The 24,096-nt window shown below is 35.5% G+C and overlaps 1 protein-coding gene and 2 long non-coding RNA genes across 10 annotated transcripts in view; 1 reads left to right on the top strand and 2 right to left on the bottom strand.

The window, feature by feature from the left end:
- The window catches only part of ephb2b (eph receptor B2b), a 135,006-nt gene extending 126,552 nt beyond the window's left edge, over positions 1-8,454 (bottom strand). For 3 of the 7 annotated variants that reach the window (XM_008409108.3, XM_017304894.2, XM_008409111.3), the window contains exon 1: positions 8,294-8,449. In XM_008409108.3, coding sequence (XP_008407330.2) covers positions 8,294-8,345 — 52 coding nt within the window. In that variant the 5' untranslated portion in view covers positions 8,346-8,449. Of the gene's footprint in view, positions 1-8,293 lie in introns of all 7 variants that reach the window. The other 4 variants (XM_008409112.3, XM_008409113.3, XM_008409114.3 and 1 more) reach the window with 3 other exon arrangements.
- LOC103464765 (uncharacterized) lies at positions 958-23,240 on the top strand. Of its 2 annotated transcripts, none has more exons than XR_533707.2 (3): positions 958-1,228; positions 15,027-15,358; positions 22,939-23,240. It is a non-coding gene; the product is annotated as an uncharacterized LOC103464765 (long non-coding RNA). The 2 variants fall into 2 exon arrangements; XR_014087519.1 differs by lacking the exon at positions 958-1,228 and adding an exon at positions 8,548-8,954.
- On the bottom strand, positions 14,088-15,016 carry LOC145551644 (uncharacterized). The gene is made up of 2 exons (XR_014087520.1): positions 14,391-15,016; positions 14,088-14,268 (listed from the first exon to the last, which is right to left on the bottom strand). It is a non-coding gene; the product is annotated as an uncharacterized LOC145551644 (long non-coding RNA).
- Positions 23,241-24,096: the final 856 nt, after the last annotated feature.

Below are 24,096 nucleotides of genomic sequence, written 5' to 3'. Positions count from 1 at the left end.
TTGACAAGGTTTTGCTAATAGGATTACAATTTCCAAATTAATTTGGGAAAACGGAAGATGAACTCCACCTCTCTAAAACCAGACAAGTCACAGCCAAAGGCCAAATAATTAATTGCCTTGTGTTCATTTTCTATTCTCTGAGCTAATGCAATTACTAAAGTGAATAAAAACGATCACACTTGAGGACACAAAAAGTCATCTCTTGCTATGCCTCCATCTGAAATTTAAATGTCATACCATTTTGAGTTTATTCAATATTCCTTTTAAAGGCCTGAATTTCTGAAAAACAACGTAATCTTTACCACCCTACAGCAGTAATCACATTCAGGAAAGCCTATTAGGATACGACAAACGTATATGTTTACAAGCATAAGAAGATAATCCAAAGACAGAGGCCTTATCTGTGCCTGTTATGGCTGCTGGAACCGGTCAGGTCACGAACACAGGACCACAGTCATCACTTTTAGAAAAGCAGGGCCTGCCTGCCAAGTACACTAATCAGATAAAAGACATCTAGCCGCTGGCAGCACCTCAGCTGCGGTGTCTCTATCCGAGTGAGGCTTATAGACCTGTTAGGGTCAGACAGTGAAAGACTGAGTTTTTGTTTTTATCATACTGTCTGGCAGACCTGAGATACAGCCAGCAAGCCAGACCCAGAGGGGAAAAGGAGAAGATACAAAAAAAATGTTTTACTGGCTTTGTGTTGTGAGGCAGGATGATGCACACGGTGTTAAATACATAACCACCAGCAAAATCAGAAAGGAGGCTGGTGCACACTAATTTACAGGGGTGGGGGAGGGGGGCTTGCTGGTGGACAGAAGGTTTGGGCCGTGGAGAAATAATAGAAGAGAGGGGACAAAGATGGACAAAAAACAAAAGACAGATGTCACGTGGGTCCAGAGTCGCTGATAGATGCGTTCTGCAGCTCGGCACACAGGCAGTGGTTCAGGTAGAAAAGGCTTCCCTTTGTGATGCAGATGACAACGCAATCAGCCTCGCTTTGTCTCTGACGATGGGCTCTGCTCCCAGGCACATTGAGAGACAGACACTAATCCAGTGGGTTTGTGTTCACCAGGCGCGCTCATAAAGGCTGTGTCACAGTACCTGGGGTGTATGTGGATGAGGATCTCTGAAACAAGGTCTGACCTCTCTCAGGCTATGCTCTCCCTCCTCCTCTTCCTCCTGTCTCTCTTTCTCCCCACATCCTAGCCACAAGGAGCCTGCTTTGGTGAGTTGAAAATTAGAAGCGCTACATTGTTAAATGTGTATGGCTCGCTCAGACATAGGGAAGTGACATGAATAATTATTTTGAAACTTATTAAAACGCACTTTAGTACCTCACAAAATACAACGCAAAAATGGAAAGCATCAAGGGCAAAACTTTTCCTAATAATAGGTAAAACTTCAATCCAAGCAAGCACATTGTGTAATAAATTTAATTTTCCAATTAGGCCTAGATCTTGCAAGGCCATTTTGACAATGAAGCTTTATTTTGTGTGGCTGAAAATATATTTCACTGTCCCCTAATAACTCTGACTCCCAACGGGTTAGGATGAATCAAGCCCTCCCTAATAAATATGACTTACCCAGAGACTGTGCAATGCCAATTAACATGTGCTAATTAAGATAACAGGATATAGGCACATCCTTGATCTAGATTTCTGTGTGAGATATTGGAAAGGTTACAGAGAGGTAAAAGGAAGTTTCTTGCTAAACTATGCAAAAGTCATCACTTTTAGTTAGCAAGAAGATGGCACAAGCTTCATTTTATTTATGAGTTATATTACTCACATTAAATATATTTTATTTAATTTTATTTAATAAGTATTTCAGTACAGTCATTTTAGTGACTTGAACCTATAGAAACACAAAAGAAAATCATAGTTTAAAAATATATAGCAAAGCTAAGAGAGACTTGCTAATGGCTGAATGAACAATGTGTTGAAGAATCTTACCCACCGATCTTATCTACTTCTGCAAAGGTTTGAAATACGCACCAGGTCATGTCTGCACATGAGCAGTTAACTTTTCAGACAAAAAAATCTGTACATGCCAAAATCTGAATCAGCTGGTCAGACCTCTTAAAGATTGGTCATCCGCCAGAAAACTGCAGTAACTGCACTCCTATTTTTTATGTGATCTTTATTACTTATCTTGTACAGTGTTTTGTGAATTTTATCCAAAAACGTATAATTTATTCATATTTCAGTAACAATAAGCATGCTCCTGGCTAGATTACAATAGTTATTACTTAATTGCTATTTTTGAAATAACTATAAAAATGAATGATTACTTTTTGTGATAACTTTTTAGTGATTTCAACAATTGCTTGGCAAATGCTTTGCTTGATTGCAAATTTCTCTGCAATTTTACATATTTATAGTTCTTCAGTTTACATTTTACAAACAGTTCATTTTTTTCATGTGTAGTAACTTCTCTGGCAAATTTAGCAACTAGATTTTTCTTAATTACTAAATTTATGTTTGTTTTTTGCTAGTTAATTTTCAGAAACACCAAGTGTCACACATTTTTTGTGCTGAGTCTTGAGAGATAAAAAAACAAAAACATAGGTAAGGAATAATAAATTTGCACATAAAAATATAAAATAACATGCACTGATTAGAAAGGCAGAGTTTTATGGATGTGTTTAAAGAGCATAAAGTGGAAATATTCCGCCTTAATGCATTTAGTAAGAGGAAATAATGCACAATTAGGCAGCATTTGACTCACTGATGACCAGTTAGAGCCAATCAAGAGACAAATGATTGCTGCATCAGTATGACAAACCCAATCAACCCCCATCTATCTGCAGTAAACTCCTAAGTATCAAGTCATAAAGTGACAGCTGGGAAAACTTTCATTACACAGATATAAATGTGTTCAAAGGGTCTTTTTCATTTAGAATTGTCAACAGATGTTGTGATGTCAAAATAAAACCCACCTGCTTAGGAAAATGTATATCACTGCTGCAAAATTGATTTCGATTATTGTTTTAGAAACGCAAATGGACATAAATATCTATACCATAACTATATTTAAATAAATCAATTTAACTTTCTAGCAAGGCTCTGGCAGCATGCTGCAGCATATTGAAGAATTTCAAACACCTGTTGATAATATTTCTATTCAAGATAGCATCATGAAGGAGCCATATTTGGCCATCTGCTCTTTGGAAACTAGTCAAGCCTGAGACTAAAGTGACACCTGTTCTTCTTTTAAAACAACAAGAAAATAATTACAGACCAAAAGTTCTCCGAGTCAAACTAAACCATAAAAATGAAACAACTTTTGAAGTAAAATGAAGGTTTTTTACAGTGCCTACTTTATGTAAAAAAGAAAAAACTATGATGTACTGAGCTTGATTGAAAGATAACATGGAATGAAAACTCACCGATCATGTGAGACTAATGCAAGCACAACAATGCTGTGCTGTTTACAGTGCTTTAGGACATTGTGGCAACTTCGTATATTACCTATGGCTCGGGAAATTCCCTTCAGTCATTTCACTATTTTTTTTTCTGTTTAAAACAATATTACTGGCAAAGATAAATAGCAGATAAAATTAAGAGGACCTACGAGATCCTTGATTTTTGAAGTGTTTCTAGGTCTAAAAATGTGGTAAGTTGAAGCCTTTTCAACACTTCAACACTATTCATCACATACATTTCACAAACTTAAATGCCATTTTAGCTTAGAATCCACCCTGCAAAAGTCTGTTAGCTATGGGACTAAAAGGAGAGTTGGCTCACAAAAGTCAACCCAAAGCAATCTGATCCAAACAGCTGAAGGCATGGAAACAGTGTCAAGCTATCCATCACAAGTTGGAAAGAAACTTTAGTTAAAATGTTTGAAAAGGCTGATGCCAGAAGCAATGTGCTCAAGCTAGCAGGGACCAGAAACCGATCAAACAGAAATTCTCTTTGTGAAAGTTTTAACACTTCTGACCGACACAACCCGTTGGCTTTCAGTTGTTCTCCATTTAATTTTTACATAACATCTAAATATGTATCAGTTATTTTTCACAAGTACTGCAAATCAAAATCTATATATAATATTATATATACAGTGGCCACAATAAAGCTAAGCTGTTCAGTCACAGCGTGTATAACCTTATGCAATACAGGGACGGAAAAATGTTCTTAAGTAAATCAATGATACTGCTTTAATCTCACCCTAGAGGTAGCCATAGATGTCTCAGAAATGCGACACCCCCGTCAAGTGAAACAACTGGTACCAGTACTAATTGAAATTTTGCATGCAAAGTGACAATGCCTGGGCCCTCGGCAGCATGGATTAGGGCTTGAATAGAGACAGATTCTTTGTGAAAGCCTACTGTGGCGGTTGGCGTGCAGGCCAGCTCCATGCATCTGCTCACTGGGTGGACTGAGAAAACACAGGACTGTATACGATCACTCATTTTACCTTCCACAAACTACCTCTTGTTTGCTTTTTCAAAATTAAACCTGTATTCATTATACTCTTTAATATTCTCTTTATTGATAGTTATTCTCAGAAGCATTTACTGGACTTACATTAACAACATATTCACCAAACTTAGGGAATTTAAAAACCCATAACAATGACAGTTTGCTTAGTTGTCAAATGAGGACATAGAGCTAAAAGTAAAAATAATCAAGAAATTAACATCGTATGTGATATTAAAGCTATGAGAAGTGTAAAACGCCAAATTAGCACGTTTGCCAATGTTGAGCTGTGTGGTGTCCAGTCCTGAATGCAGAGCTAAAGGAATGCAGTGCATACTGAAATGCAATCAAATCTGTGAGACATTTTTTAAAGACTCCATGCTGTGATCTCATTCTGCCCCACTTCACCATCCTCTGCTGTGGTTTCGCTCCCATTATGTTTCCTTCAAAGAACGACAGGAAAAAACGCTGTATCAAAGTGATCTATCATTCCACTCACACCAACAATGACATGCATACAAGGCTAGTTAAGGATGGTGTTGCATCATAGCAACACCAAACCTCCCAGAAAAACATTTGGACAGTACAAACTCAAACATCACAATAAATAAGAGGGGAGAAGGGGAGAGGCAACAGCAGAAAAGCCAAATAATCCATCTAGTAAAACTCATCTCCTCCTAACAATACAGGCTACAACAATTTTATGGCTGAGAATGAATCTGAAAATTTCCACTCAACAGAATTAGATTGGTGTCACCGTTGTTAGTGGGGCTGTCAACTTAACACTGATGACAATGAATGGGTGAGCTAATAAAGGGAATAAATCCACGGTGTGTTTTCATAGACATGTTTGACAGAGTCAGACTAATTTCCCAGGCAGTACTGCGTCAATTAATTTCCGAAAAGAGCCCATCCCTTGCTGTTAACTAAACCAATAGGACATGGCATCAGCTTACATTAACACTAATCAGCGATTTAAGGTTGTTTTGCGTTCCGCATTGTGTGTAAATGCTTTTGAATAATGGCTGAATGCAACGGATAAATTTACTTAACGTACAGGTTTGAATGGGGTGACGTACTATTCAGCAGTAGTTTGAGTAGAAATGAGATGTTGAAGAAAACAGAAATAGTCTAAACGCAAACAGTGATGCCTCAGCGCCACCTTGCAATATTGTCGTTATAGTTTTCAGATTTAACGTACTATTTGTAAAATGTACACTTGGGGCACAGCTGGGATTTTGTTAAGTTCAGACATAGTTTTAATCCTCTTAGCCCCCCTAACATGGTCCCTGCTTGATTCATTGATTTGTACAACAATGTACCTCTTTTATATTTGCTTGTCTGGAAATAAGAAGCATTATAAGCACGTGTATTGAGATTTTCTGCATACGCAATTTAATTTTTGCTGTGAATGATTTTGATCCGCACTTTTCTGACCGATAAATTTTTTCCTGACAATTAAAAATGAAATTTGATGCTGGAATAAAATTATTTTTCTATCAACGCTTAATAAAAGGACTATGTAAAGACGTTTTCAACTGCTAAGATTAGTAGAGGACGAAATGTCTTCTCTTCATGAAACGTGTCGAAAAAGTCCACTGGAGGGCTTCGTCAGTGTTGCATGCTGGGATAGACATTTTTTTTTAGATAAGAGCTGCAGTGACCTCTTTTTCAACTCTTAATTTTTCCTACGTAAGCCCAACTTGCGATTTCATTGGATAGTCAAGTAGGGTGAGTCACAGGGTAGAACTGAGATGTGGGACGGCATTCAGTCGGCAACGGGCTTAGTTGGGTTTCGAATCATAAAGTGGTGCTACACCGTGTGATCAAAAAGTCCTCGAAATTAGCATGCTGCATTTGATTCGTGAAGCATTGCCGTGAAACCATAATGATTTGTATTACAATACAGAAAAATCTGTTTAAGGATTTCGAGGTGATGTTTGATTGCAGCCTTAACTGAAAAGCAAGAAAAGAAACTACAACAGTGGCTCTGATTGTGTCTGAAAAAGAGAGAGAGAGAGAGAAAAAAAAACAAGTGGAAGTAGAACACTGAATAGTGTGAAATTGTTGTTATTTTTGGAAGCTTTCATATCCTGTGCTTCCCTTGAACTTGAAGCGACCAGCAAAAACAAATCCAGGTCAGAAAAATAAACTGTTACTTCAACAAAAATCAAGCAAAAATAATATCACAAATTAAATACAAACACACTGTTGTGGTAGACCGCGTACATAAAGGATAATGTTACATAGTATCCGTTTCTAAATTTTTTCTTAACTTATTGCAGTTTTCACTTAATATACGTTTATATTCAGCCTAAACAATATTTATCTCTATATGGAAAATAATTAATTTACAAATTTAATCTAATAATTTACAGCAGTTGTATTTGGACAGTGGAAAATGACCCAAAAATATAATAATGGTATAATTATTTTATTAAAAACTTATACGTTGTAGCATATTTTCCCTTTTTTGTTGTTCAGCTAAAAATTTTGTGAGTCTTGGACCAGGCTGACACATTTTTTTGTAAATTCAACATTTACAAATATTAAAGGTATCATGCAAACCTGTCTGTGTGCACACTGCAATGAGTGCCACTGAGCATGATGTTTAAATGAACCAAAAACATGAACTAGAGCAGTAAGTTGTGGCCTATGCAAATATGCATGATGGTTGTCAGTCTGTCAGTCGTAACAGTACATGAAGCCTGCCAGGTTTTTAACCTGAAGAACAAATCTGTATACACATACGGTACATAGTTAAAGATGAACAAAAAGTTTCCTATTGTTTTTTATTCTTTTTTTGGTACATTATCCTGCAGTTACATTGGGTTTGGTCTGGAATAGTTTCTTTGCTCCACCTGTAATTATGAGGTTTTGTTAAATTGACCAGAGGAAGGAGGACACATTTGTTTTCTGAACACATCCTCAAAATAGACTGAAAAAAATTACTGGGCTGACACTTTCCACTGTTCGTGGCCGTCCTGAACTGTCAGTGGGCTAACTCATTCCAGCTACTCAAAACCTGCATGCTAATTTAATTAGGCCTTTTTACATTCTAAAGAGATACCTGCAATACAAATAATAAAACAGACACTGCATGATTTGTTTGTTTGTTTGTTTGTTTAAACATTTTAAAGTATTTTTAAGAAACAACCTCTGAATATGTGCGTAATAGAAAAGACCCACATGTAGAAAGCCCTACTGAGTTACTTTCAAGCACAATGAATAGATTCCTGTAAACACCTGAAAGCTTATGAAAGCTCTGTTTTTACCATTCAACCTGTTTCATTGTGCGCTGAGCCACGCTGACTGATGCCCTTTCCTGCTTTGCTAAGCTCCCTGTACAACTGACTGCACAATGATCTGAAAAGAAAAACAAGCTTTTACAGGTCAAATTGGGCGATGTTCATTTTGTATAAATGTATAATAGAACACATAAAAAAACGACATAAAAATTATAAAACAGGTCTTTGGTTGTTTATTCCCAACTGACAAGTGGGAGCGACACACCTCCACGGAAATTGACGCGCTTGCCAAATTTAACGTTTTTTATTTCCTAATTTAGGTAAATGCATCACACAACAGCCAGTAGTTTTATAAGACTATTAAGGTTATTAAAGGTTATTGGCTACAGGGTGCTGCGAGAGCATGTGTAATTGTGACCCATTATCACCCAACCGTACCTAAGCGGAGTCTTTATGCAACATTTCGGTACTATGAGAAGCACCGACGGGATTTCTTAAAACGACGAGAATGGCAAGTATCCATTAAAAATAATAAACGTGCATTTATGCACGCGCTTTGTCTCAAACTCAAGCCGGTAGAAGGATGCGCGTGCAGCCGTCGGGATGCGAGCAGGAGCTTACCTTCAACAGCTATCACGGCCGGTATGCTCCATAATATCCATAGAATATCCATTATTGGTGTTGAAAAAGCCCAGACATTCAAATAAAATAAGTCCAGAAAGCCATTGACAGCAAACACAGAGAGGGGACTGACGGTCCTTCTCCTGCAATTGAGCGCTCCCAGATAGCAGAGCAAAAACGAACTCAAATCTGGACCAAGTTTGGGCGAAACCATGAAAGAGCAGACAGAGGGGAGCACCGAGCAACACAGGCGGACAGCATACATGTTCACCTCTACATTACTCAATTCCCTTTCACATCAAAGATAAAGAGTAACTACACATGCATCAGTGGTTTTAACTTACTTTAATTATTCATACTGTTAGTTTGGACAATGTTAAGAGAAAATGTTTATCCCCTTCACTTCCACTTCAGTTCACCCTGCTGTCAATCATCTACAGACGGACAATCCTCAGAGCCTCACCTTGCCATAATGAAGTGTTGAGGGACGTTGTGTAAAAGATGGAGCAACTTATTCTCAGTCCCACGATGCTCGGATTGAAATTATAGGTTATCCTTTCTTTAAACAAAGTTCTGGTCTCAGTGACATTCACTAAACTCCTACAGCTCATTTCAACAACCAGCGCTGATTGTAACGTGACAAGCCGGGAAAAAAACTGAAGTAAGTTCACAAATTACCTTTCCGTTTTCCCTTCACATCTTCATTGTTTTATTTGTGAACATTGTTTTACCACTTGTTTTTTGTGGCTACTCCAGAATATTTTATTATTTTCGCCAGCAAAACTTAGATAGATAGATAGATAGATAGATAGATAGATAGATAGATAGATAGATAGATAGATAGATAGATAGATAGATAGATAGATAGATAGATAGATAGATAGATAGATAGATAGATAGATAGATAGATAGATTGATTTTCTCTCTGCTGGATATCTGCAATAAATAAAGCAGGATGAAACACGGCAAAGTTTAAAAAGGCGAATGCATTATAATTCAATTAATGACTCATCCAGTTCATTTTGTGACCTACATCTAAAGTAGAATTAAAGTCGAGACAAATAATAATAATTTCAGAATGTTAGTAATAACTTCATCAAAGTCATATCTGAATTGCTAATGCTGATGTTATGTTGCAGAGATGCTAAATTAATATATATAGTTACTTATTTAACAGTTATTATTTTAAATTAAATTATATTTAATTAATTGAATATCTCCGAGCAGGTAACTTTGTCAGTATGTTCCACCCAAGAGTAATTACTTCAAATAGAGGCAAAAATGACCTGTTGTAAAAAAAAATATGGCTGAGCTAATAAAGCACTGCTTTTCTTCTTGCACAAGAAAGAGCATAAAACGTGACTTGATTATCTTATCACTATGCATAAATTGTAAGAGTAGAAACAGAGCTGTTAGAACAGCATAAACACAAAACTGATTTCAGAGGTCTTAAAGTAGTATTCTGGATTCACTGCCATTGATAATAATGACCTCAAGTTATTTAATAAACCACATTAAATAGTCATATATATACATTTACCTATTTTGAGTTACACCTTGTTTTAGTGAAACTACTGTTGACCATTCAGTGATTCTGTGATAATTATGCAAGCAAAAGTCATATTTTTTTTTTTACAATTTTGTAAAATATTTCATACTCAAAAATTAATTGTAAATTTTCATAATCTTAAATTTTTTTATAATATAAATATAAAAACAATAAAATTAAAAAAGATTAGACATTACACTAGATTTACATATAAAATGTATTAATTAAAAATTAGTACTTCTTCCTGTCTAATGTAAACCAGCCGCATGCATATAAATTAAATGCACTACAACACCTTGAGAGAATACGTGTTTTAAAAAATTCAGAGATGTAATTTTGTTCAGAGAAACAAAACTACTAAACTCATGAATGTATAAAATATTTAATTGTCTGTGATTTTTAATAGTGAACTACAAATGGCATATGAGATGTTTTAATGTATTCCAGCAAAGATGTCAGATGTAATGGTTTTCCAACAACAGATGAAAAAACACATTTTTATAAATAGTCGTAACGCATTTTACTATCATAACTTTAACACAATTTTAATTAGATGTTTGTTTGCCAAAGGTATTCTTGGAGGAGTTTGCGATTTTTTTGTGTTTTTTCACAATTCTGTAAAATATATTTCTTGCGCCAAAATATTTGGTGAAATTCCAGCATTATTAAAAAAGAAAACAAATACAAAAAAAAAATTCTGATTGAGACTTCATTTAGCGAAGGACGAACACAGTTGCAGAAATGTTCAGCTTAAAAAGTATTATTACTTCCTTTCTAATTCAAAGCAGACACATACATACATGACACTCAGAACGAACGCATGATAAATATACCAATTTATGCAAAGATTTCAGACTAGTTCTTGTTCAAAGAGAGCTACAGACGTGACTCCATAACACATGTGCTCATGACAGTCCACCATGTACAAGAGTATATATAGCGGTTTGCCTCCTGGATACAAGTCTGAAGTTACTGAAGCTGAATGAGAAACAAGAATTTGGAATAATCAGTTTGTCATCAAACATGCTTTTCTTATTACAAGCCGTGGTGCTGTAGCTATGCGGCAGAACTCTCATGGGTTAAATGAAGCAGGCTGATTTATTTGCCTCCACTGGGCTGGACTGTATTGATTCCAGGTCACTTGACTGGCTGGCTTCAGATCATGTTCAGGTGACTTCTAAACAGATGGAACAAAATGGCAAGGCACTGAGAAAGCAAGCCCCCCCTTCCCTTACTATAATGAGTTCCATACAAGCCCAGCATTGACTTGAGCCAGAAGTAAAGTGAAAGACGTTGAAGAAATGATATTAATACTCCTTGAATTTAGCCGACAGAGATTTCTCTTCCACGCAATGTTATAATAGATACAGTGTCTGCTACGGCTGTAATGAAGCATTTGAAATGCAAAGCAGACAGCCTAAAATGTGACATAAATCCTCTCATGTTTCTCTGCACGTCTGTAATCCAGTAAAAGCAAACCATACAACACCACCGTTCCGTAACAGCGCAGTTTTAAAACTGTTTATTGTGTATGGTCTACAGCAGTAAACATAAAGCATAGCTCTGGTAACATGCAACAAACTTACAATGTATCATCCAATAAAATGCCAGGTGCACTAACTTGCCCAAGTTTACAAGTGTAATCCATATAAAATGGTATGACCACATGCAATGTGTTGTGTAAAGCAATATCACAACATTAACACCGAACTGCAAGCTAATGGAAATACAAAATAATGTTATGAATCATGTAATTCTGTCTTGTTTTTAAAAATTATATTTTATTTAATTTGAATAACATCACATTTGTACAAAGGTCAGCACACAAATTAGAATAAAAAAACAAAATAAGTAAATTCATAATTTTAATAATAAATTTTCGCATAGTTCAAACCACTTTTCAGATTTTTTTCATCAGCATTTAAAATGATCTTGTATTGGGTTATTAAAACAAATCACACTCACCTGATTTCCTAATAAAGATTTAATCCACTTAGTATAAATTATGTACTATTAAGTATATTAAAGTTAACATATTTGGATAGATGGTACTTCTCATAAAGCTGCCCAAATCCATTACAAGAAACAACAAATATAATCACAATTTATATGATATAGCACAAAACTAATGTTTTCCATTGGCCAAGATTATAAAATGAAGAACTGAGTTGTTTCAGAAAACATGACTTTATGATGAAATTTATTAGTAAGCAGTCGCAACACAAACTTGATGTGTACAGTGTATTTGCTTGTTATTTTAGGTCTTGTATCAACACTGCCACCTAGAGATTAAAAGATGAACATTCCCAGAGCCCATCATTTAAGAGAGGAAATATACAAATAAGAGATTCGGAGCAATATTTTTATTTGTTTATTTAATTAACATTTTACTAAAATTGGTGACTTTGCTGCAGACTTGTTTTTAAAACAAAAATTAAAAGTTCAAGCACAAAGTTAATTAATAGTATTTAAGAAGAGTTAGATTCTTCATGAAATTAAACAAATAAAATGAAATGAACAACAAACCCCCCCCCCAAAAAACCCAATGAAATACACTTATGTTACTTATTGTATAAGTAACAAAATAAAAAACATTGGTCTTCAGCTTCAGCTTCAACTTGTATTGGCCCAAAGCCAATCAAGTACTATTCAAATTGAACCAAGAGAGTTTAACACTCTGACTGGACCTTTAATTGACAAAAACTGGACCCCAGCTTCAATTTGAAATGAACTGACTTCAGGCCATCAGTGTATCAGTTTCATGAAAAGTCTTAAAGGGCTTCTGGAAAAGTCTAGTGCTCAATCATCTTTAGAAATAGATGACAGTAACAGAAATATAAGAGAATGGCCTGCTCTTTATAAATGATGTCATTGCTGATTCCTGTCTCTTGATGGGGACAAAAAGCTCAAGACTCGTGCAATGAGACTTCTGTATGTGGATTAACGTCTTCACGAGCAGACAGCAGAATCAGCTGGATTTACTTAGTTAAACTGGTAATATAATTTATCTTTGATAATCCAGGTTTGAAATATATCAAATGTATTCTTATATTTTTGCTGACATGATTAAACCATCTGGCACAAATGTAACCTACAAAAACCATACAAGTGAAAGAAAGAAAAAAAAAAGTGGACTCTCACCCCACTGCACTCCACTTAACCTCCACCACCTTCCCAGCATATTGGTTTATCCCTGCCAAAAATTTAATTCAATCCCACTAAGTTGCTTGAGCTTTAATTAAATAGACCAAGAGTCTTGGCAGGCATTCATTTATTGTCTTGTTAAGGTAACTTTACAGACACGGTAGACGCTTTACTAGTAACTGCCAGGACCTGCAAGGAGTTGCTCCCACTGAAGTAAATTCACATCCCTGTTCAAATTCAGATATAGTTCTCTCCAACAAAATAAGATGATAAAGAGGAAGACTGTAGTCAGTGTTGTCTTTGGTTTACATGGGGCCATTGGCACAGTTAAACGGAAATTCTTTCAGAGGACAGACAACATATTTTATCATTGCAATAAATCCAGGCAAGCTTGCTGTAAAAATGAAGTCTTGTAAAACATAATTCATCTGACAGTCATGACAAAATAAATGCTTTGATTAAATGGCTGATATTAATCATGGCTTTGGTTTCAGATGCAGACATGTCTTTAAGCTCTCTCCTAAATTATATAAACAGTTATGAACATACAAGCATAAATCTGTTGCTGTGTGATGATGCAGCATGCTGTTGACATTGTGGCTTTCGTCTCCAAACCAAAGCTAATTTTTTCAAACTGTGCCGAAGCCAACATGTGTTGCAGTCTTCATACTCTAATGTGTAAGCTATCACAGGCTTTCTAATGTTAATGGGAACGACTTAAATTTATAAAAGCCTTAACTTTTAAGGTAATGCCACTACTGTTTTAGCTGACTGTAAGGCTTTTTGAGGATCTGCAGAGTCAGACGGGAGTCATCCATTACTGGTATCGTTTATTAAAAGGAACCCTGAAATTGGTGTTAGAAAAAGTCCTTGAATTTGCCTTGAACTTATGGAATTTCTTCTTATTCTTCTATGTTCTAAATCTCATACACAGACCAGAAAAAGTTTCTGTTGAATGAAGTACAATCTGAAAAAAAAAATTATTATAAAACAACGTTTTATGCTAAACTGTTCAATTAAAATGTTTAATTAGTGAATTGCTATTGTGTAAAAATATGAATTAGTATTAAATTATTAAAGCAGTATTAAAATAAACACACACACAGTTGAAACAACTTTTATCCACACTGTGTAAACAAACACATCACAGATCCAGAATTGAACATGTTTTGGTGTAAAGATCTTGTGAATGTTCTGGTATAAAGTGTCATTAGCCACAATGAAATCACTCCTGTATCAATATGGGCTGCAACACCACTCAGAGAAGAAGAAGCCATCATTCCTAAAGCAACATGAAAAACAGAATACAGTTAGTAAATTCACAAAATTTTGGTTTGACTAAATCAAAACGAAAGTGTTCAGCTAAATTATTACATTTAGGAAAAAAGGGAGAAGTTATTAAACCTGAAAACGCAATCCTTAAGGCGAAGTACAGGGTTTTCAGCATCATGTCGTGTGGAGGTTCAGCTGTGGGAGGTAAATATAGCTGTCAGCTTGTGAAAAGAACCTTGTAGAAACATTTAGGCAACATCTCAAGACATTAACAAGGTAGTCAAGGTTTATAGATCAATGACCATTGTAAATGGACAGTTACATAAAGTATCCCACCACTTTAGTTACAAAGTGGCTCAAGGACAACAAAGCCAGTGTTTTGGAGTGGACATCACTAAGCCCACATCTCGGTGTGTGTGAAATAATTTTGCTAATCCTACGTGATTGAGAACAGGAAAAGCTTAGTCTGATTAAAAGTGAGACAAGAAGGAAAAAAGTTATTTTTATACATGTATTTAAATATCTAGTATTAACTGCATATATGCAAAATACAAAATTAGATAAGAAAATAAGACATAGGCATTCTAATTAAATGCATAAAAATTAAAATGGGTATTCCAATGAATCATTTAAACATGCCAAGATGCCGCGGTCTTATAACTGTTGCAAACAAAGCTGAACTCAAGCATGATTAAAGTCTGACAGAACAGCACCAGACTACTAAACACAACCTGCCTCCTTATCTTTCTTTCTCGTCTCTCCATTCAGAATGCCGGCTGTAACAGAACAACAGATGGAGGAGCACAACAGGATATTCCCACTAAGAGGATTCCTGTTTCTTTGCCTGTCGCTGTGGACTTTTTTTTTGCAGGCATAAAGTCTTTCATCGTAACCCAGCTCAACTGGCTCACTGGACCTGATGTAGAGTTGCTGGATAAGCCCTGCGAAACCCGCTAGTGTGCATGTTGACCTGCTTGGCAAATGGAGAACCCTGACGGAGCGCGCCGTGAATAACATTGAATTAATGACTCAGGTGGGATTAGAAAGTCCCGGTTGTGTCTTGAATCTCTTAACTGCAATCTTTTGCTCACAACTCAAAGGTACGTGCCAGGAGTCTGCGTTTGAGTGGCCAGGTGTCAGATTTCATTCTATTTATAGAATGAAGTTATTACTGTTACAGAGGCACTTTTTGTTCAATTAACACAGACAGTAACTAATTTTAAATTGAGAACAGTTTTAAAGATAGATAAAAATGTCATTTTTTAAAATATAACCATATAAAATAAATATAATTCTGAAGAGTCTCTTTTAATTTAAAGATTTGTGGCACAAAAAGCATTTTTTTAAAGGGACTCATTTGCAAGTTTCCATTTCTCTCATAGTTATCAGTCAGTTAAATATTAATTTCTAGTTATTAGCAAAGATTGCTTTACATAGTACCTAAAAAATGGAAATCCGTTTTTAGTTACAAAGTTTATTAAAAAAGCAATAGACTGTATTTAAAAAACAAAACAAAAAAAAAACATGATGTCTTTGTTCAAAATCTGACCTCTGTTGGAGAAACCAGAGTCTTCGATGAAAGCAAATACAGTTCAGTTTGGACACTTTGATTCAGTCTATAAAATTTTCACATCATTCATGAAATATTTACAGAATTTTTCTTCCCATCGCTGATAATGTTTGTTATAAAAGTGCAACAGTTTTTTTCTCTGTTTCACAAACTGGTACACTTGCAGACAAACTGCAAAAAAAAGAGGAGTGTGTTTTCTGTGCAAGGAGGCAGTGTGACATGTTTTTGCTTCTTACAATTCAACTCAAGGACTTTTTTTAATAGTTTTTTTGTTGTAAATTATTTGTATAATGTATTAGTCAGAAGCTTGTCGTTTGGAAGATAAAGTTTTTTTTATCTTTGTTCAAGGATGAAATGCCTTTCATTGAAATAGATTTTCAGAATCACTGCTCGGTTTCAGGTTTCCATGCTTTCCTATTCATTGCTTGGTCTCGTGTATCAATTCAAATAGAAGTTTATTATTTTGGTATGATTTACGTTTACTGAATTTATTTGACTAATATTTCACTCATTGTTTGTTAAAAAATATTGTAGCATTTTTATGCTTTTCCACACAAAAAAGCATTTAAACATAAATGATAGAGCCTGTCAGACTTGCAGATTCCAGTAAAGAGCTAATAAAAACCCTACATCTATTTAATGACTTTACAGAGTGTGGAAAGAAAAAAAATGGTTAATTTAATTTGGTTTCTGCAGAATTTCACCACTTTATTGTGGTTTCTTTGTGCTTAACCTCAACCTTGGGAGGAAGCGGGGTGAGAAACTGTGAATCTCCAGGGGGAGCCTTCATATTTGATCTTGTATTTTTTTGCAATGAAATTACATTGCAATCTGATCTTTGTCAGACCTCTGTGTGTTTTTTTATTTCTTTCTGTAGGCTCAAGAAAGAGTGTATTTTTCATAAAGACACTCTTACTGGCCTCTGTATTTCTTATCACTTGAATATCTGACATAGAATGAATAATATACAATAGCAGAAAGTACTTTCCTGTATATGTTGTAGCATGTAAACCAGATGGTTTTACAAGATATTATACACTTTATGCCATAATCACAGGATATGTGTGTTTTGAGGTTTGCTTGGTGTAATTTTAAATCATTAAGTAAACATGTTTTCTGCAGATCATTTTTGTAGAATTCCTCTGTAAAGCGTTATGCAGTGAATCATAAAGTTTTCACATGAACAGACGCGGCGAGGTTCTGAGCTCAGCAGCGTGTGGAAAGGATTCCAACTTGCAACTGCGCTCATATTTATTTTCACAGACCATCATTTTATTGAAGGCTTCTGGATCCTTCGATATTTAACTTTCCAGAAAAATGAAGCATGAAATTTTATGTATATATGTAAAAGGGTTGCTCCAAGATGCATGAAGAATATTTGTAAGACTAAAATTTGATTTAACAATAACAATAAACCAGAAAAGCATAGTTTCATCAGAGTAACCAAGTACAAAAAGTGACAAATGTTTGTGTGTTGGTGGTGAGGTTGCATTGTTTGGTATCTGCGTATGTACAACGTTTGCACACATCCAAATGCCACTGCCTATAACTGTCTGTGTGAGGAAAGGAAAGCTGGGGGAGCTGAAACTGTAGAGCAGAGTGGGGAAATAGAGCAGAAGAATACAAGCCCAACATAAAGAAATCTTGAATAATTCTGCCCTGAGACGTGTGAACGCTGCGAAGAGCAGAAGGGAGCATCCAGAGGTCGTTTCCATGGCAACCTTTGCCCTGGGAGATCACTGACCCTCCTGCCATGTTGTACAAGCGGGGCACAGATAGTAGGTCACATATGGCACCAGCGATCCAATCAAACCTAATCTGGCTTGACTTGTGGGTTATAAATTATATTGGAAAGCTGGTTTACACTCAGGCTTAGCTCATCTGTACGCTCATGTGTATGATAATGTCTCTGTTAATGGCAAACTGATGCAGTGACCCAATAAAAACTTATGTCAGCACATGTATTTTTGTGCCTGTTGATAAGGGGGGAAAAATCAGCTCAAGGATTCAGCTGCTAAGCATAAACCGGAAAACAAAAAGATGAATTAGTTCAGATGAATTCCTTTTATAAGTAGGTCTGCACAGAGATGTCATAAAATGTTTGTTGTTAGTTCCACACGTGTTGCAGGGAATTTTTACATCCCGTTGTGGTTGTCAATCACGTTCATCTCTCTGCTAACCAGACAGTCACGTGAGAGTCTGTAAAGACTCCAGACTGCGTATCTGAGCTTTCATGCACTCTTCCCTGCTGTTATATGTGTATTCCTGCCTATTTTATCCTCAACCTGAAATTCAACTGTAGAGTGATAACCAGTGTTATTCAACTCCATGGTCTTCGGGTTTATTATTAACATTGTTCTAGACTACAAAGTGCATCAGATTTAACATTTAATATGTTAAACGGTTTATATTGGTGTTATTCTGAAGAAGTATGTAAAGCATGCATGTGTTATAGACCCAATTGTTCCACATTTGTGTTGACTGTCAGAAAATAACTTGCATTTTTCAAAGAATTTGTCTGGGCTGCACGAAAACCTCTTTTTTCTAAAATTATATATAACTGTGGCAGAAGCGAAACATGCCTTAAATCTGGGAAGATGTGTTTATAACCAGTTTGGTCTGAGAAGTTGACTTTTGCCATTTTCATTTTGTCACTGAATATACCAGTTGGAAATATTGTTCCAATGTCAGTCAAAGGTTACAAATGTTTATTCGTACATCATTGTGATAAATATGTTTATTTTGACTTTTTTTTTAAATACTTATGATTTCTTGTTCAATTTTTTTGAAGAAATCCTAAGATAACCTTATGATTTCTTTCAAAAACATGAACAACATTATTTATGGCCATCACGATTATTTGGATTTTTTAATGTGTCCAATTTTGCAATGTCTTTGTTGACCTTGTTTATACACTATTATTGATCGTATTGACAATCTTGTTATTTCCATCAAAATGTACAGGACAATTACTATCTTCAATTGTATCTATACATGCCATTTCATACACATCATATGTTTAAATGTTATTTTCCTTTTCCAGGTAGTGAGTAAAAGGTAGTTTACTCACATTCTGAGAAAACTATCTTTGCAATGTGTTTTAAAACTTCTCATATTTTCTGACTTAGGTTTTTTCAGTTCTTAACATCCCCACACCTTACCCACTCAGCTCCACCAGACTAGCGGCAGCAGCAATCAGCAACCTACGAGGTTATTATACGAAGCACTTCTCAGTCCAATACTCCTAAGAACGGTTGTGGCTGATTTTAAGGGAATAAATTGCAAAGTCAGATTACTTTAAAGTTATTTTAATATGGTAACACTATTTGATGTCAACTGAAGGTGACATAGTTACTTGATTACACTAAAAATGCCACACTTAGTCAGGAAGAATACATAATATCCCTATTTAAATGCTGTAGTAAATTAATTTGGAGAATTAGGATATGTTAATTGCATTATTTTCTTTTTTCTTTTATTACATGGTTGTAAAAAGCACAGCGTTTCAAAGATCTAAAAGACTGAAGGTAGGTTTTTACCTAATGTCAAAAAAACGTGTTTAACTTGAGGCTTTTAAAATAAATTTTTGTTGAAATCTCTTAATCCTTAATTTTATCATTCCAAAAAATGGCAAAAGTTCCACTTCAAACTAATGCAAACTTATTGATGTGAGAAATTCTCTGAAAGTGAAGTTGTGACATAGAAGACTGCCTGCACTGCAGAAACGCATATGAATGATTCATACAGCTTGAGCTTTGGGATTATGTATGACGTTAAAGAAAATGCACAATATTGTATTTCAAGAAAAACAGATGCAGAAGTGGAGGAAGGGGGACATGACTCCGACCACGTTCTGCAAATTCTGATCAGATCCAGTTACGGTCAACTTTTTAATTTCTTCACACACATTTATATGCCTTTCTCAATGCATAAAATGTTCAATGGTTTAACTGTGAAAAAGTAAATAATATTTGCTACTTATCTTAAGTGCTCCAACAATCATTTAGCTTTAAACTGCAGTGCGGTCAGTTTAAAAACAACTCAGGTCTTGATGTGTGTGTGAGTGCGTGTGTGTGAGTGCGTGTGTGTGTGTGTGTGTGTGTGTGTCTGTGTGCGCGTGTCATAAAAAGGAAACTGCAGGACATGAAGATCTCTGGAAAAAGCTTTTTTATTGGAATATAAATATTTCAGCTGTTTGAATTTTTAAATGAAGCAAATTACTTTTGGGAAATCAGGAAGGTCATAAGGGTTTCTTTTATGCATTTTCAGAAACGCACTTTCACATTTTTGATGAATATATATATACATTTATCAGACATTTATCATAGCTGGAAGTAGCTTTTCGAAAATGAAGGGCTGTCTCAGTCTGATGGAAAGTAGATCCTGATCTCTAACTGTGTCTCCTCGCTCTATCGCTGCCCCGTGGTTCCCGATTTCATGAGTGAGCTGGTAATAATCACGGGTGACTGAATTTTCACCTTATTGCTGAGATCTATAAGTGAGGGCACATATGGGAATGCTTGGGGTTTAAAGTCAGGGGAGTCTTTGCATCTGCTCCTCATTCCTTTATCTGCTTTTTATATGCTTCCAAGATAAAACAATAATAATAATGAAATTATAGTCAAAATTACATTTCCTTTAGTAAAAACATACAAGTTAGTTAGTTTTTAATGTTTGGAATCACAACTGAGTATTATAATTTGCTTTATTAAAACACTATGTGATGTCTCAGAGGGAAATAGATTTTTTACACTCCAAAATGCTTCAGAATAATTTTAACTGTAAAACATTTCAGTCAATTAGGACATGATGTTGTCTGAAAGTAATTTAAATAGCAGCAGCTTGTCATGTCTGACAGTTCAAAAGTAACTCGCTTTAGTTATTTTCTTTCTTAAGTTCTCCCTGTTCTAATTCTTCAGTAATTTTCATTTGTCTGAGTTGAACCCAATAAAAAAAATCAAAAACATTGTTTTTTTTTTAGGATCTGAATTTAATTTAATTTAAAATTTACATAATTTGTTATTTTTGTGTTCTTTAACATGCAATTTCTTCAATTTCACTTGGGAGCAAGGTTTCAAGAAACATTTCTTTGGAAAGTCAGATGAATAAAATAAATTAATATGCAAATTCTGAACAGTCAAACAAATGAAAAGAAATCGATCACATCTAACAGGAAATAGATACAACAAAAACGCAACTATACACTGAAAATAATTTGTGATTAGTTGAAAATTGCTTTTGTTTATACAGTAGAAAATTGTTTTGTGAAACAAACAGTTTTATGTTTTTATTTCTGCTTAACTCTTTGATGTTTTTTTTCCATTGTGACATTGTCGTCTTAATCATGTCTGTGTCGTCATTATCCAGATGATCCGACTTTTAATAAACAGAGAATAATAATTCTTTGCAGCTACAGCAGGATAGATTAATGTGCAGACAGTGTTAACTTTGTGACCAGGAGCTGTCAGGTTTAGTTACACTTCAATATCCCAGACATCTTCCAGTTCTCATGCTGTCCTTCTGAACTCTGCAGCTGTATCTTTAAAATGTCCTCAAGGTTCACTGAGTTTTGATGGAATGCTCTGGTGTAGTCAAGCGCACCCAGGCTGAGTGATCAGACCCTTTATTACTGAATCATGCAATATTCTATATTTCAGATGGCTTGTTTTGGGAAAACTGTCTAGTCGTCTGAATGAAAGGAGAAGTACAACTGGTGAGAGGAAAAGGTGCAAGAAGCACCACCTTGACACTAATGCAATTTGAAATCGTCTGTAATGCCCTGGTTCTAAATTGGAAAAATTGACCTTGCTGGTAGAGGTGACACAAGTCTGCACTTGGAGATGTTTCACGGGCTAAGAGGATGTTGGAGAGAAAGCTGAGCCTGAAGGCAGAGCAAATATTTCATGAGTAATTTATTATCTAGAACATGAAAGCGTGCGCTACTCAAGATCCTGGCCCGGATATAGACGGTGATCTGGTCACGTAGAGAGGGAAAAAAGGAGTCAAAAGGGCAGACCAAGGAATAGTGAACATTGTACATCAACTTTCCTCCAAGGCTGTCAAAAAGATCAAGAACTTCCACTAACCCAAAACACGTGTCTGCAGGACACATTTATTGAAGTGGCTTTAATGATGCGAGTCATGCTTTGTTACTTAATGATGTTTAGGGGGTTTGTTGTTTAATTAGTTGCAGATTATTAGCAACAGTTCATTTAATATCTATGTACATTTATCATATTAAATTAAGTGTATTAATAATACACGTAAAAGTTGTAAAACAGACTATTAAAAACATCTTAACTTAAAGCAATAAAATAAAATAAAGACATTTCATGTTTAATGTTGTAAGTTCAATTGAAATAGAAATGATTTCAACCATCTAAATGGTACATGGAGAAATGAGATGCTTCTCTGCAGTCCAACGACACAATGTAACACAACGACTAAGTTGAGGATAGTGTATATGTACAGTACAGACTTAGATTAGAAGGCATTCAGGAGTCTTACGTGAAGAAAAATTGTTTCCCATCTTGGTATTTAAAGCCTTCATGTTGCGATACTTTTTTCCAGAGGACTGCAGGGAGAGGAAGCAATGAAATGGGTGGGTGGGCCACCGTCACACTTCTAAATCACTACAAGTGCAGCAGGTCATGCAAACGTTGATTAGCTAGTCAGGGCAGAGAAACACCAATAGTCTTTTTACCTGTCCTCACTCTGCATTGTAGGCTCTTGTAGTGCTATTCCCAAACCAGACTGTAATGCAGCTGCAAATAATTACCTCTCTAGTCCTTATGTAGAACATGGTGCATATTAGTCACCATGTGAACGCTCCTCATTTTCTTCTCAGACTACTTCTAAGTGAGGCTGCACAACTGTGTGTTGAAGGTTCTCTGTAGTGGGTACACCACAGAACCTGCTACACCCAGGCCAAAGTATTATGACTAGCAAAGTTGGATGTGGGTGGAGCTGACCACTGCTGTCAGCAGTGTGAGAAGCAAATTGATCACAAAGTTGGTACCGTTTTCTTAATCGATGCTCAGTATTGAGAGTTTTGAATGCTGAACAACACCTATGAGCAGTATTGTGATGCAAGTGTTCTTTTCTTCCCAGGTGGATGAAGTGGAGCTTGTTGGAGATGGCGTCTGTTGAGAGATTGAAACAATTCGTTATTTCCATTCACTGATGTAATTTTATAAGTGCATTGTAACATTTTTAAAGAAGCATACTAATAGAAATACATGCATAGCATCATTTATCTGTTGGACCATAATGGAAGTTTCATTAAAATTATATTAATTAGTTCTGCCTTTGAAATAAAATATAACGCAAGCAAACCTGAATGTGTTGAGTAAAATGTATGGTCTGTCTATGTGTGTAGCATGAGAGAGAACTGTAATTAGTTTGCTTAGTTATGTACAACATTTAAATTGCAGACCCAAGGTTTTAATCAATCAGGTCTTGTTAAATACTTGGTAGATGAAGAAAAAATCTTTTTTTAAAAACCTGGCTTTCAGTTAACATCAATTAACTGCAAAAGAAACAAAGTAAATATGTGCATGTACTCACATATGCATGTTTTAGTCTTTTTTAATACTAAGTGATTTAAAGGCACCACCTGTTCATTTTAATACCCATAAACATATTTATGGTTAAAAAAAAAAACCCTTAAAGCCAACATGCATGTTAAGACAAAGAGGAATATGGGATCATGATGGTTGAGAATTTTTTTGTTGTTGCCCATCCATCTAGGAAGAATTATGTCATTTTACAGTGCAAACTGTAGATACATAAAACATTTTTAAGTCAAACAACTGATACATTCCTAATACTTCCAAACTACAGTCTTTTAACTTATGTATTGCTACTGTTTGGCCATGATGAACAACACAGTGTTAGGTGAAAATAACTCTTAGTACATCAGTGTCACGCTTGGTGACGAGTTGATGATGTCGGGATGTTTTGCAGTCACATGACCAAGGCACTTTGCATTCATTGAGTCGACCATGTTAACCAAACTATTCTAGAGCCAAACATGACCAACCTGTCCAAAATCGGAAGCTTGTGTATAACATCGACAGGACAATGATCCCCAACACAACAGCAAATGTAACAGAGAATGACTGAAAATGAAAGACATATTTCAATGGCCCAGTCAAAGTCCAGACTGCAACCTGACTGAATTGTTGTGGAAGGGTATTTAGAGAACTTTTAGGCTTTCCTAGTCATGTTGACAGCCACAGCAATTGTTGTTTTACAAGAACTGTATTA

Source organism: Poecilia reticulata, chromosome 5, assembly GCF_904066995.2.
Source record: "Poecilia reticulata chromosome 5, P_reticulata-male-v2, whole genome shotgun sequence".
NCBI lineage: Eukaryota > Metazoa > Chordata > Actinopteri > Cyprinodontiformes > Poeciliidae > Poecilia > Poecilia reticulata.
The sequence above is the reverse complement of the archived record's forward strand: the minus strand, read 5'-3'. Positions and strand labels throughout refer to the sequence as shown.